The 14,200-nt window shown below is 41.4% G+C and overlaps 1 protein-coding gene across 1 annotated transcript in view; it reads right to left on the reverse strand.

The window, feature by feature from the left end:
* Positions 1 to 555: 555 nt before the first annotated feature.
* LOC126183208 (homeobox protein 2-like) overlaps positions 556 to 14,200 on the reverse strand; it is a 49,744-nt gene continuing 36,099 nt past the window's right edge. The window contains exon 6 of the mRNA XM_049924986.1: positions 556 to 3,445. Within this exon, the coding sequence (XP_049780943.1) occupies positions 1,543 to 3,445 (1,903 nt within the window). The 3' untranslated portion in view covers positions 556 to 1,542. The remainder of the gene's footprint in view (positions 3,446 to 14,200) is intronic.

Raw genomic sequence — 14,200 nt, forward strand, 5'->3', positions numbered from 1 at the left:
AATAATATGACCCGCTGCCGATGCCTTCACCCCTCTATTTAACAGAAATAATACAGTTATTGTTAATGTTAGACTATCTCGATTTCACACTCGTTACTCTAACCCCATAATAATATTCATAACTTCAAGAATACAAAATTCAATATGGAACCTCAAGAACAATATTATAACTTGCAATAAACAATGGCAATACGTAAATACACTCTTACAAAATGCGTGCCAGCACTATAGACAGATACGCTACTAACTTTTGTTACCATCACGACTGCAGAAAATAAACAATTAATTAGTTATAATCCACATATATGCGCACACACGCTGAGTGTTAATACGGGAGAGAAATTAAACGATATTTTATGTATACTCTGATTACTGTTTGCTCCACATTTATTACGCATAGTAGATAAGTCCTAAAAACAAAGAATCGAGACAGTCCTTCGTATGCTTTACTGTAATTTCGTGATAAATCTTTAACATATCTTCTCTCAGCTCTATGATAGATATAACAGCGGCTCTGTGAATAGTGGCGAAGGAAGAAATAAATGGGTTTGGATATTCAGGATGTAAATCTTTATTTTCAGTTGACGTCTCAGGAAAATTTCATTTCTAAACACGGGACAAGAAAATGGTTTGATTAAAAAAATTACATCAATGAATACTGTACGACATAGCGTCATGTATAAGAGAATAACTGAACTAACTTTTGTCACACAAAGATATAGCTTACTTCACCGATTTTCTTTTTATAGAAATTATTCCGGCTCTTCTCTTGATGCAAATTAGACATTTTTGTATAATTCTTACAAGGCTATAACATGTAAGATAACATAGTTGTAAAATTAGACATATTGTTCCACTTTCCTGTAAATGAAAATGAGAGTCCAATCAAATGAAATACACAGCTAATATCTCGTTCACATTCTCATTTTTTAGAAATATATGAAGACTCGTGTGCGACTAATCTGCTCAAATATTTTATTTTATCTTGGTGACAAATGAAGTGAGAAATGTTTAAAAATACTACTATATAAAATTCTTATTTACAGGAGATATTGATTACCTGAGCCAGTACAGAGTGCTAGAGACCACTGGTAAACATCTTACGCTGTATCGTTTGAGAGCTAGAGCATGTTTTTCTGCTAGAATTTGTATGTTGTACCCATAACAGGTTTATTTGAACACAAAAGGTATTATTACTTATTACTTCCAGTTAACTACTGTTGAAAAACACTTACTACTTTGGAATGTCAGTTGAACAACAGCGTTCCTGCAAAATAATTCTATGAAACTGATGTGATTAATGCTAAATGTATAACCTTAAAGCTCTATTTTCCACCGTCTTCAGTTCTTGATGAATCACTCCGTTTTCAGCATTCAGTAACAGGTCTTTGGCATTACCATTTATGGTACATACTTGCCTTAGGACTGTTTGTAAAATTCAGTTCACATAACGTGAAGTGTACTGGAATAATATATTCGACGAATATATATACTGATTACATTTTGTTGCAGATTTTTGTAGATATTTTACAGTTCATTTCATCACTTGGTTGCCCTTCTCGCAACTTTAAGAGATTCTGCATTTTTTCCGAAATGTCGATCGCTTATTGGGTCCAAGCCCTCATATTCGGAAGGCGCTGTTTCATCATAGTAAGCATAATCATACGCAGTGTCTCCGGTTTTTGGCACAGTTTTATTGGCTGCAGAGGCTGTGTTATTTACAACAGTAGGCGCCTTGCCGCCCTTGAACGTGGGGCTCTGGTTTCTCGCAGCGTCGGTGTACTGTTTCTGTACTGCTGCCTGGGTGTACTGCGGCCGCTGTGTCGTCACAGTATTCGCCACAGTCGTCTGAGTGTAAAAACTACTTCTGGTGTTACTAGTAACAGAAGTGGAAGCTACCTCATTTGTGTTATAGGAAGACCTTGGACGCGAAGTGGTTCTATAATTGTTGCTGGTGTCATAACTACTCGATTCATCGTCAGCTGTGCGAGGTAGCTGTCTTACTGAAAAAGCTGGCACCTGCTGGTTTGTGCTAGGTCTACTTGTCACGTCATTAGAGTAATAGTTACTCCTGGCTGTCTGTTGTACTGATGCATTTACAGCGTTGTAATTTTCCTGTTTTTCAGTGAAATAGGTCGATTCTCTGTTATTATACTGCTCAGAGTTTCCGCTCCCGCTGTTGTAGTTGTATTGGCTTTGATCATTACCTGTACTGGAACTAGCAACTGGTTTTCCACTGTTGCTGTTAGGGAAGGAATTGAAACTGCTAGGGCCGTAGTTGTTACTGGGTGCTGCCCTCAGAGATTCGCCATTTGTTCTGTCATTTCCAGTAAATGTTCCTGGTACTGCAGCGTTGTAGTTCGTCCTCTGATAGTCATAATTGTTGGGGTTGTAATTGTTGTATTCTTCGCTGCTGCCTGTACTTCTAGTTTCGTATTCATCGTAGTACGTGTATGCAGGCTTTGCCGTTGTTGTCGAAAATGAGTTGGCACTGCCACGTTGGTTGAAGTTATTGTTTCTCTGGTATGTTTCAGCTTCAAGCGGTGCAGAAGTCACCGCAGACGTACTACCGACACTCACCCTAGCTGAGTCGCGGCCCGTATTGAACCTCTGGGGTACAGTGTTTCCACTTGAATCATATTCAGTGTTTGGGGAAGAGTTCCTTGTCGAATATGAGTTGGGGGCGTATGTGGTCACGGGAGCGAATGTATCGTAGCGCTGAACATTTCTGTTTCTCTGTTGGTAGAAAGTAGTTTCAGAAAGAGGAGCTGCAGTAGTACCAGCAAAGTCTGAGTTGCCTTTCACGTTCTCGTTGTTATAGTATGTGTTACTTCGAGACGGGGCTATAGTAGTAGTCGGAAAGCTATTGCCGTTCCTCTGCACAGTTTGGTAGCTGTATTTGTCAAGCGGCGTGGAAGACGTCGGCGAGGCGGCGTTGTAGTTAGGTCTCGTTTCAGCTTGGTAGTTGTAATTGTTAGTTCGCGGTGCCGCCGTGGATGAGGCGTAGTTGTAGTTATTCTGTTGTTGGCGTGACTGGTAGTTGTAGTTGTCGGCGACTGTGTTGTAGTTGTCTCTGGGCTGCTCCGGATAGTTGCTAGCTGCGCTGGAGGCTGTTGCAGGAGCTGCGGTGCTAGGGCGCTGCTGGAAGGTTGTGCGCCTCGTTTGCGAAACAGCTTCGACGGGCACTGGGGTCTGTGACGTGCGCTGGATGGTATTGTAGCGTGGTAGGTAAGTGTTGCCGCTGGTGCTGCGCGAGCTGGTGGCGCCTGCCGTGCTGTAGTACGTCGTCGGTGCCGCCGTAGAAGCCGCCTGTCCGTTGTCTTCGGGTTGCTGCGACGGCCGCTTACGGAACTTGCGCACGGCTACTTTCTTCTTGCTAATCACAGCCTCCTCCTCTTCCTCACGGCCTTTCTTCTGATTAAAGAAGTTCCCGCTGCTGCTACCTCTGAAAAACGAATATGCAGTGTAAGCAGGCTGTAATATACAGACATACATACTGACGTATTAGTTTATTCCTTGTCATAATCGCGCCCTTTTCCTTTACTAAATTTTTTCAGTTATTAGATGGGTAGATCACATAACTAATGAGGAGGTATTGAATAGAATTGGGGAGAAGAGGAGTTTGTGGCACAACTTGACTAGAAGAAGGGATCGGTTGGTAGGACATGTTCTGAGGCATCAAGGGATCACCAATTTAGTACTGGAGGGCAGGGTGGATGGTAAAAATCGTAGAGGGAGACAAGGAGATGAATACACTAAGCAGTTTCAGAAGGATGTAGGCTGCGGTAGGTACTGGGAGATGAAAACGCTTGCACAGGATAGAGTAGCATGGAGAGCTGCATCAAACCAGTCTCAGGACTGAAGACCACAACAACAACAACATTGAGACTCTTACGCTACGGTATTATCTCGAACATTAGCTTATAGTGGAACGTGAGCGTAGCTCTGAGTCTGTTCCCGTGTGTGCAGGTAGCTTTAGCAGGGTATGTGTCACGACATATTGTGGTTATAGCAGGTCGGTCGAGTGAGGACCGGCTCGCTACGTGAGAAGGTATCTTATTAGCTGACATATACATCGTAGATGACTGACGCCAAGCAGTACTAACTTCAAATAGAAGTATTAATAACAATAAATCATATTTTATATAGGAAACGTCAGAGAGAGGGAATCTATCAGTCATTGGCCGATTTTTCGGCATTATTTATAAACAGTGGCCTTCGAGCTTTACTAAATGAGTGACTGGGGGAAAACCACCCGATGGGGTATAGCAAGAAGTACGAAACAGTAAAGAATTGTAAATTTGTTGTAAGTTCTTATGGGACCAAACTGCTGAGTCATCGGTCCCTAGGGTTACACACTACTTAATCTAACATACACTAACTTACGCTAAGGACAACACACACCCATGCTCGAGGGAGGACTCAAGTCTCCGACAGCGGGGAGCCGCGCGAACCGTGGCAAGGCGCCGTGGACTACGCGGCTATCCCGCGCAGCGAAACAGTAAGAGGTTTCGTAGCGCACCAAATCAATAACTGCTTAAACATGATCCAACAGACATCTTCGAGTAACCCATTACCTTAACATTTTCCATTGTCAAGTTAATTATCTTATTAGTGTATTAACAAAAGTGAATTTCTGTAAAGTTTATAGAACTTGGTTTCCAAAAGGGGCGCCAGACACTGCTGTAGCCTTCCTCTCTTACTAAAAGACATAACGACGTAACGTGATTACATAAATTAGTTCCTTACCTACATAAACGATTTAGGCGACAATCTGAGCAGCCGTGTTAGGTTGTTTATAGATAGTGCTGTCGGCTATCGTCTCGTACAATCGTCAGAAGACCAAAACAAATTGCAAAACGATTTAGATAAGATAACTGTATGATGCGAAAATTAACAATTGACTCTCAACAATGAAAAGTGTGAGGTCATCCACATAAGTGCTAAAACGAAGTCGTTAAACTTCGGTTACAAGATAAATCAATCAAACCTAAAGGTCATAAATTCAACTGAACACCTAGCAATTCCAATTACGAAAAACTTAAATTGGAATTAACATACAGAAAATGTATTGGAGAAGTTTCACTGGTAGAACACTTACAAGATGCTATAGATTTACGTCTACGTCTACAGGGTTACTCTGTAAATCACACTTAAGTGCCTGGCAGAGGGTTCATCGGACCACTCTCACAATAATTCTGTGTTATTCCACTTTCGAACAGCTCTCAGAAAAACAAAACATCTCTATCTTTTCGTGCCAGCTCTGATTTCCCTTATTTTATTATGATGATCGTTTCTCCCCACGTAGGTCGGCGTCAGCGAAATATTTTCGCATTCGGAGGAGGAAGTTGGTGATTGATATTTCGTGAGAAAATTCCGCCGCAACGAAAAATGCCTTTGCTTTAATGGCGTCCATCCCAAATCCCGTGCCATGTCCGTGATACTCTCTCTATTTCGCGATAGTATACAATTTGCTGCTCTTCGTTGAACTTTATCGATGTACTCTATTAATCCTATCTGGTAAGGATCCCAGACCGCGCAGCAGTACTCCAAAAGAGGACGGACAAGCGTAGTGTAGGAAGTCTGTTTAGTGGATCTGTTATATTTTCTAAGTGTTCTGCCAACAAAACGCCTACCCCACAACAACACATCTACATCTACACCCCGCAATTCACATTACGGTGCGTGGCAGAGGGTACTTCGTACCATTACTAGTCATTTTCTTTCCTGTTCCACTAGCGAACAGAACGAGAGAAAACGACTATTTATGTGTCTCCTTAAGAGCCCTAATTCCTCGTATCTTATGTTTGTGGTCCTTGCGCGCAATGTTTTCTAGCGGCAACAGAATCGTTCTGCAGTCAGCTTCAAATACCGGTTTTCTAAATTTTCTCATTATTGTTCCTCGAAAAGAACGTCGCCTTCCCTCATGGGATTCCCATTTGAGTTCCCGAAACATCTCCGTAACATTTGCGTGTTTTTCGAAAATACCGGTAATAAATCTAGCAGGTCGCCTCTGAGTTGCTTCGATGTCTTTCTATAATCCGACCTGGTACAGATCCCAAACACTCGAGCAGTACTCAATAGTAGGTCTCAGTAGCATCCTACCTGCGGTCTCCTTTACAGATGAACCACTCTTTCCTAGAATTGTCCCAATAAACCGAAGTCGACCATTCGCCATTCATACCACAACCCTCACATGCTCGATCCATTTCATATCGCTTTGCAACGTTACGGCCAGATACTAAAACCACGTGACTGTGTCAAGCAGCACTGTGATCGAACATGAGGGGTTTGATCAGTACTATATCGTCCATACGGGAGTCAGTTCGATGGTCAAACGAGGGTATTCTTCTGTGTGAACGATTTCTTAAACGTGAAATTTAAATTTTCGGCTTTCGTGTCGCTATCCCCAACTGCCACACCAGACTGATCAACAAGTGACTGAATGGAAGCCTTAGACCCACTTAGGGATTTTACGTAAGACCAGAATTTTGTCGGGTTCTCTCTCTAAAGAGACTGCCTACTACGCTTTTCCATCCTCTTATAGAAAACTGCTGTGCACAGTGGGATCTTTACCAGATAATATTAACTGACGACACCTAGAAAGTTGAAACAAGGGCAACACGTTTTTTATTGTCGAGAAATGGGGGAGAGAGTGTCACGGACATGAAACTGGATTTGGCATTGACATCTTTAAAACAAAGGCATTTCTCGCTGCGGTGGTATCTTCTCACGAAATTTCAATCACTAGCTTTCTGCTCGGAAAGCGAAAATATTTTGCTGACGCCGACTTACATGGGCAGAAACGATCATTATAATAAAATAAAAGAAATCAGAGCTCGCACGGAAAGATATAGACATTAGTTTTTTTCCGCGCGCCGTTCAAGAGTAGAATAATAGAGAGTTATTGTGAAAGCGGTTCGATGAAATCTCTGCCAGACACTTAAGTTTGATTTGCAGAGTAGCTACAGGCATGTAGATGTTGACATAAAGTAGGATATTGCTAATTGCTGTAATGAATGAGCTGAATGTAACGAACCCGTTTATCTGTTGTAATTAAAAATTATTTACCGTTGGAGTACCAAACTTTAATCAGTCGATTAAACGTAATAATTAGAAACAGACAGAACAGCTAGTCACCTCACAAAACTGTCCTCCACTTTTACTTCTGTCCCTTTAAGTGTGTCATTGACGGAACATTTATTGAACAGCAACGTTGCCAATATGTGAACTAAAGCTGCTTCAAAAGTGTAGAAGCGGTAAAAATGGCTCCAACTTTGGCCGTAAAGACGCAGGGTTACCAGGTATCCCGCTAGCACCAGCGATACAGCATACTAGGCGCGTACTTTGTATTATGTGGCAGCCGTCTTGCTTCCTTTGGGACATACTTGCCCTTGGCATATACGATACAACAGTCTGGGAAGGTTCCTATAGGTCAACCCTGATTGAGTTGGTGTCCTCAGCAACGTAGTCGAAGACTCTACAAATTTAAATGACGAGGTACGAGTATACATGGTGTAAACGATATCTGTTTACAACATGCCTCAGTGATGTAGGAGAAATCGAGACGAATACCATTGTTCTTACATTCACAAAATGTAAAATTGACATTTTTATAAATTTTAACTCAAGATATCTTGGATTTTATCGGTATAAAACTAAGAATTACATAATTTTGTTTGTCTGCCCTACTTACTACGAAACTACTGTCCTTGTAAGGGTTAAGTTTAGATCGAATTGTGAACGTAATTAGTTTTTGCATAAAGTTTAAAAAAGTCTTTTTTCTTTAATTACCCTCAAGGGAAAGCTGAAATAAGTAATGTTAACGAAATAGTCGAGTAAGCCGGTAGCGTAAGAGAGCGAGAAGATATTAAACATCTCGCACATGTACAGTAGCTTAGGTAGCTTTTGGAGGCCAAATTGATGTTGTTTCCCGGCTTGATCGACCACAAGTGTCCTATATAAAAATATTCGTCTCCACTTCCCTACACCGTTGTGCATTGTGTAGAGGTATCGTTTACTCCCTGCAAAGCCATCAGCGTCTCGTGGAAAAATCAGTTCGTCATCGTTGTCAGTCTGTCACGATCGACACCGCCGAACCAACATGTGAAAATTATTCCACATAGGGTGAGCCCGTCTCGTTATTACTTTCCCTTTGTTATTCTCTTATAAATTTAAGTTTCTATTCTGCTGAGTAACGGGAGGAACAAGATATCCTATCCCTTGCCGGTAACTGTTGATAGTAGATCGACTATCATCCAAAGTACAGAACACGAACCCCTCCAGCAAGGAAATCCGAGCTGGTTTTGTAAGGAACAGATGATATATTTTGCTGTAGCATGTAGAATAACTTGACAGCACTGCAACTTACCCCTCAGAAGACTATTCGTCCCCCAGGATCCACCATCTCCCTACTTATCCTGGCCCCGCGTTACTGCAGGTTCACGATTAGTACTTCCAAAAACCTTACCGTGATGTTATCTCTGTCATTTATAACTTCACTTATCCACATATATATCAGAAGCCACACATCTGTTTACAGCACAACAGCACTACCTGACTGCGAAGAAATCGTTAAAAGAACCGCAACACGTAGCGAAGACGAGAGAGTTCGATGCTTGCTCAAGAGGTTAATTCAAGGACAGACATCTTACCTCCATCACTGACGTGGTTTTGCTCTGTATCTACGAAAAGCAACAAGTACGGAGCGTAGTTTTCTAATGTAATGTGAGAGAGATTTGCAAGCCCTTTTAAGTGACATTCATTTTCGAATATTTTGATGCGAAAGCGTCCTCAGTAGTTTTTCCGCACCTTTCCCAATAATGCAAGACGCGGTATACACTGGTATGATAAACTTTGAGAACGAAGCTAAATTTCGCATGATGTGTCACTGCCTAGTAATACAGCTCGAGGAAACTTGATCCATATATACACTACACTATAGTACAGACAGTATCATAAATAAATACGAAGTGACACGAACAGAAATTACACTTTTATTCAAAGACGATAGTCACACTGAAGTCACCACGATTCATGGAGGTCCTCTGGACATTAGAAAAGACGGAACATGGTTCTTAATAGGATATGTGATAATCAAGGACGGTAATGTGTGCTCTGCAACTCAACGTGCTCCTCCACCAGCTCGGTTCACAACTGCTGGATGGTCGTTGGTGCATGTGGACGTCTCCCCAACGTACCCCAGGCGCGTTCGATATGATTTGAGTTGGAGGAACGGGCAGGCCAGTCCATTCGCCGAATATCCTCTCGTTCCAAAAGCTGCTCCAGTTGCGCTATTCGATGCTACCGCGCATTGTCATTCATAAAAATGAATTCGGGGCCGAGTGCACCCCTGAAAAGACGCAGATGTGGGTGGAGTAAAGTTTCGCAATAATGTTGAACAGCGAGTGTACAGTGCACCAAGATTTGGATGACAGTACGACAATGGAACATTATGCCTCCTCACATCATAGCACCTGGACCAACAAAACGACCATGTTTGACAGTGCTGGACGTGCCCTTATTTGGCGAGTAATGGGAAAACGTAATGTACTCAGGAACACTGTCGAACATGTGCGTTTTAGTGGTTCAGGAGTCATGGTGTGGGACGTATAACGTTGCATGAGGTTACTGGCCTCCAAATCTTTGAATACGGCACGCTCACCGATCAACGTTATTTTGACACTGTACTCCTTCACTTCGTGCGTCATCTTAGAGGTGCATTCTGCCCCGAATTCAGTTTTATGGATCACAATGCGCGACCACATCACACAGTCCCGGTGGCGGAGCTCTTACAACGAGTGGACATTCAGCGTATGGACTCGCTTAGCCATTGCCCAGTATTAAATCCCATGTAGCACGTATGAGCTGCTCTGGAGAGACATACTGCAGCAGGTCCATATGCACCAACGACCGTACAGCAGTTGCTAGTCGCCCTGGTGGAGGTATGAAACGCCCTACCCAATTAGCTGCTTGTGGGAAACGGGTCAAATGATTCCTATCTGCATTCCGACTTAACAAAGAACTAACTAACTGAACGAGATAGATGTGTAATTATTAAACACATGCCTTGAACTTGTTGAGGCTAGAAAGGTAGCTTGAGTGCAAATGGAAAAGAAGCTTGAAATTTAAATGTTACTGCAACAAAATATTGAAAATGGTCAATAAGAGTAAGACCTTTCAGAAGCAACGGAAAATGGTTTTAGCGAAGAGAGCACAGACTAAAGAATCCAAGTTGTCTACTAACAAGCGTGCAGAAAAAGCTATAAAGTTAGTGTAGCACCCGGAAATCTAAGGTATCGTTTGTAGCTCGTGAACTAGGGAAGAAGTTTACAAGCAGAGCAATGAAGGCTACAACTGTTTATATGGATATCGAGCAGTTCACTCAGAGCAAACGAAATATGATCTCTTGGGGTTGGGAAGTAATGGTGCTATTCTGTGTCTTCAGTGTCTCCCGTGACGATGAACACCAATTGAAAGAGTATGGTCGTAAACATTTCCAATTATAATTCAAGAGTGCAGCGACTAAAGAAGAAAGGCCCTGTGGCAATAGTATGGATTTAATATCCCCTTGAACAACTGCTTTATTTGTGATTTATATGTGTTATTCCCTTGACATCATTACCTAATATGCAATAACTGACAAAATAATCCGCGGGTGTACTGCGAACTGCTGATGCCCAACGGACACAATGTTTCGGTGATGTGGTGATGGTGACAGGATTCATAGCCAAAATATTGTGTCCTTTGGACATAAATAGGTGGCAGTGGACACATGAACAATTTTATCATCAAAGAGGATGGGAAAAAATGTAGAACAATAATAAGATAACTGTTCAACTCAAATAATTCTTGTTTTGTAGTTTTCATGTTCTCTTATCTTTTTAATAAGTGCACATTTATTCATACATTTGTATAAGTATTGAGACTTAATCAAACAAAAATCCTTCTGTAGTATTTTTCAATTCAAATCATCAAGATTTCTTTCTCCTTTTCGGTTTCTTGCGTAATTATTGAATGCCTTTCTTAACGTACACAGTGCATATTCGCAGTATCCATAGCTCCACCACTTACGTCATTTATATCCATGGTAACAACTTGTTTGTTTATTAATAAGGAATCAGAGTTTTAAGATGACTGAACCACTCGGTGAATATAAAAAATACAGTCATTATATCAGTTATGTGTGTGTTCGTGTGTGTGTGTGTGTGTGTGTGTGTGTGTGTGTGTGTGTGTGTGTGTATGTGTGTGTGAAGTGTCTAGAACAGTGATTGGAACATGGTTAGATACTTTCTAAATTTTCCAATGCTACCAGCACGAAAGTAGAAATCTTCAATCATTCATTTTAATTGTCTTTAAATTGGAGGAGATTAGTTCTTTTTTTTAATTTTGGTAGCTTGCTTATTTTAAAATCTGAATGGTTCACAAGCGAAATAGTACTATTTGTTTAATGATTATACTTAGAACTGATGTCAAAAACGACTATAAGTGAACGAATATGGTGTTTTGTGTGGGATGAATTTCTATTAGACTTTGAAATTAATTTAGGGTGGGTTAATAATGTAGAAGCTAGTATGTGTAGTGGTATGGGAGAAAGTACTTTACATGAAGTTATGTAAGGTTAGGTGAGGAGAAGATGGACCGTTGTAGACAAGGATTCCAAGCAGAAGCTAATCAGTGGGAACGAAATGAGCCCTGACGTTGATGAAGAATGCATAGGGATTTGATATGTGAGCAGAACCGACACTATTGTTTGCAACATTGTGCATATAGGAAAAGAATTCATGTTTGCGGGGAAAGAGGACACTGATAAACCGATTAAAGATTTGCGCTTGAGAAAGACATTGACGTTAATGGTGTTCACAATATATACACTATGTGCTCGAAAATAACCGAACGTCTGTATGTAATGCGGAATTGATCACTAGATGTCACGAGAGGCGGATTCACACGTATGAAAGGAGGCGGTGAAAATTATTTTGTTAGTGGGGAGGCAGTAACAGTAGAATGGATCGTTCAGGACAGCTCAGTGACTTAGAACATAGACTAGTCATTCATTGGCTCTCACCTGCATAACAAATCCATTAGGAAATTTCCAACCCTTCCAAAGCTGATTAAGTCCGCTTTTGGTGACAGGATTGTGAATTGTAAACGTGAGTGAACAACCACAGCCAAACAAAGATCAGGCTGACCTCAGATACTAACGGACAGGAAACGTCGAGGACTGCGGAGCGGGGTTGTAAAAATCTCATGAAATCAGCGGATAGAATCACTCGTGAGTTCAGTTCCAAGGCGCTGCTAGAATTTCAGCTACCACAGTGAAGGAGCATAGGGAGTTGAAAAGAATGGTGTACAATGATCAAGCAGGTCCTCATAAGCCCCAAATTTTTGTAGTTAGCGTTAAGCGACGCTTGAGATGGTATGAAGAACACCACTGCTGGGTCCATGTTCAGTGAGGAGTCTGAATGGACAGTGGACGACTGCAAACGCGTGATTTGGAGTGAAGAATCACGCTGTATCCTGTGATAATCCTATAGAAGAGTCTGGGTTTGGGGAATACCTGGAGAACGTTACCTGTCATAATCTGTAGTGCCAACACTGAAATGTGGTGAAGGTATTGTTACAACATAGGGGTGTTTTTCGTGATAATGGTGTAGTCCCCTTACTGTGCTTAAGGGAACTCTAAACGTAGAAGGATACAAGCACATGTTACAGCATTGTGTTCTGCGAATGGTAGAGGAACAGTTCGGAGAGAGTCTTTGTTTGTAGCAGCATGATGATGCATGCTGTCACAAAGCAGCAACTGTGAGAATGTGGTTTGTGGACAGTAACGTTCCTGCAGTGGACTGGCCTGCCCATAGTCAGGACGTGAACCCTGTGAGTTATATCGTCTACTTCGCTCCCGGCCCTAACGTTCAACATCACTTTTTTTTCTGGGTCCTGCTCTTGAGGAACAATGAGCTGCCATTCCTCCACAGACATTCTGAAAGCTCACTGAAAGTGTCCACAACAAAGTCGTGAGAAAGGCAAAGGGCGGACACACCCCATATTAAAGGTCAGTTTACAGCTGTGCGCCCTGCGCCTAGACGCCCTGTGACTGTGCTTGCCCCACAAGCAAGTAGAGGCTCGCGTGTTGGTTGCATGCCTCTTCCTCAACATGTGCATGCGACTGATTCCATTCACACCTGTATTCACACTGGGCGCGTCTTCTTCCGTATATGGCAAGCTACAGCGACACGGCGAATAGCCGCAAGTTGCATAGATGTAAACACACCTCAAGGTCCACTAATAGGTGTGTTGGAGACTTTTGATCAGACAGTGTAAGTTGCCTAGCTCAGTGTGTGCTGCGGCTGAGAACAGCGCCAAGTAGTGTCACACTTCGCGAAAAGACAGTGGATCCTAGAGAACGAATGTGAAATAATAAGAAAGTAAGATGGACAAAGAATATTGCATGTTATGTAGTTTCAAAATTCCCGTTATTCTCGGTGGCATACACTCCGCCGTCTCAAAATATTGTAAATTTACGCATAAATATAACATGTATATATCGTGTTTCTTATGGCTCAGTATAATGCAGTTTGGTATTCTGATTATATCCTAAAGTATATTAACGGATAGCAATGCATAATTAACGGAAAGAGAGCTTATATTGTAGCCCACTAGAAGTTTTTCTCCATTCCTATGATCCATGTGTGCAATATAACAATAATTAATGACACAGATACATCGCATAACATTATGAAAGGTGTGGAGGGTTTCTGGGCAGAAATGAACAATTACATCATGCAAATTTAAACATAGCTGACAACAGCAACCGTAAATAAACTTTCAGTAAATGATGTATCCTATCAATCGTTTGGATAAAGTTTATCGTATATTAAGTCCTCCATCAAAAACAGGAAGACTCAGTCCAGAGGTGCAGCTCATTATAAGAACTGACATTGAACTGAACGTATGGCAATTAATTACAATAACAAGTAAACGTAGCGTAGGGCGCGCCAGCTGTTGGTTCTGGTAACTTCATAAGCTCTAAACATTATCAAATACGTAACTGAAACAGTAATTCATCAGTATAATACTCATTTTAGTGTGTTAAGTAAAACAAATTGTACATAATTAAAAACAAGGACATTATAAAAGAAAATACAAAAGGTATAAAATAATTTTTGTATAAAATGACTATGACAATACGTAGCACAAA

The sequence above is a fragment of the Schistocerca cancellata genome, chromosome 4 (assembly GCF_023864275.1).
Source record: "Schistocerca cancellata isolate TAMUIC-IGC-003103 chromosome 4, iqSchCanc2.1, whole genome shotgun sequence".
Classification (NCBI taxonomy): Eukaryota; Metazoa; Arthropoda; class Insecta; order Orthoptera; family Acrididae; genus Schistocerca; species Schistocerca cancellata.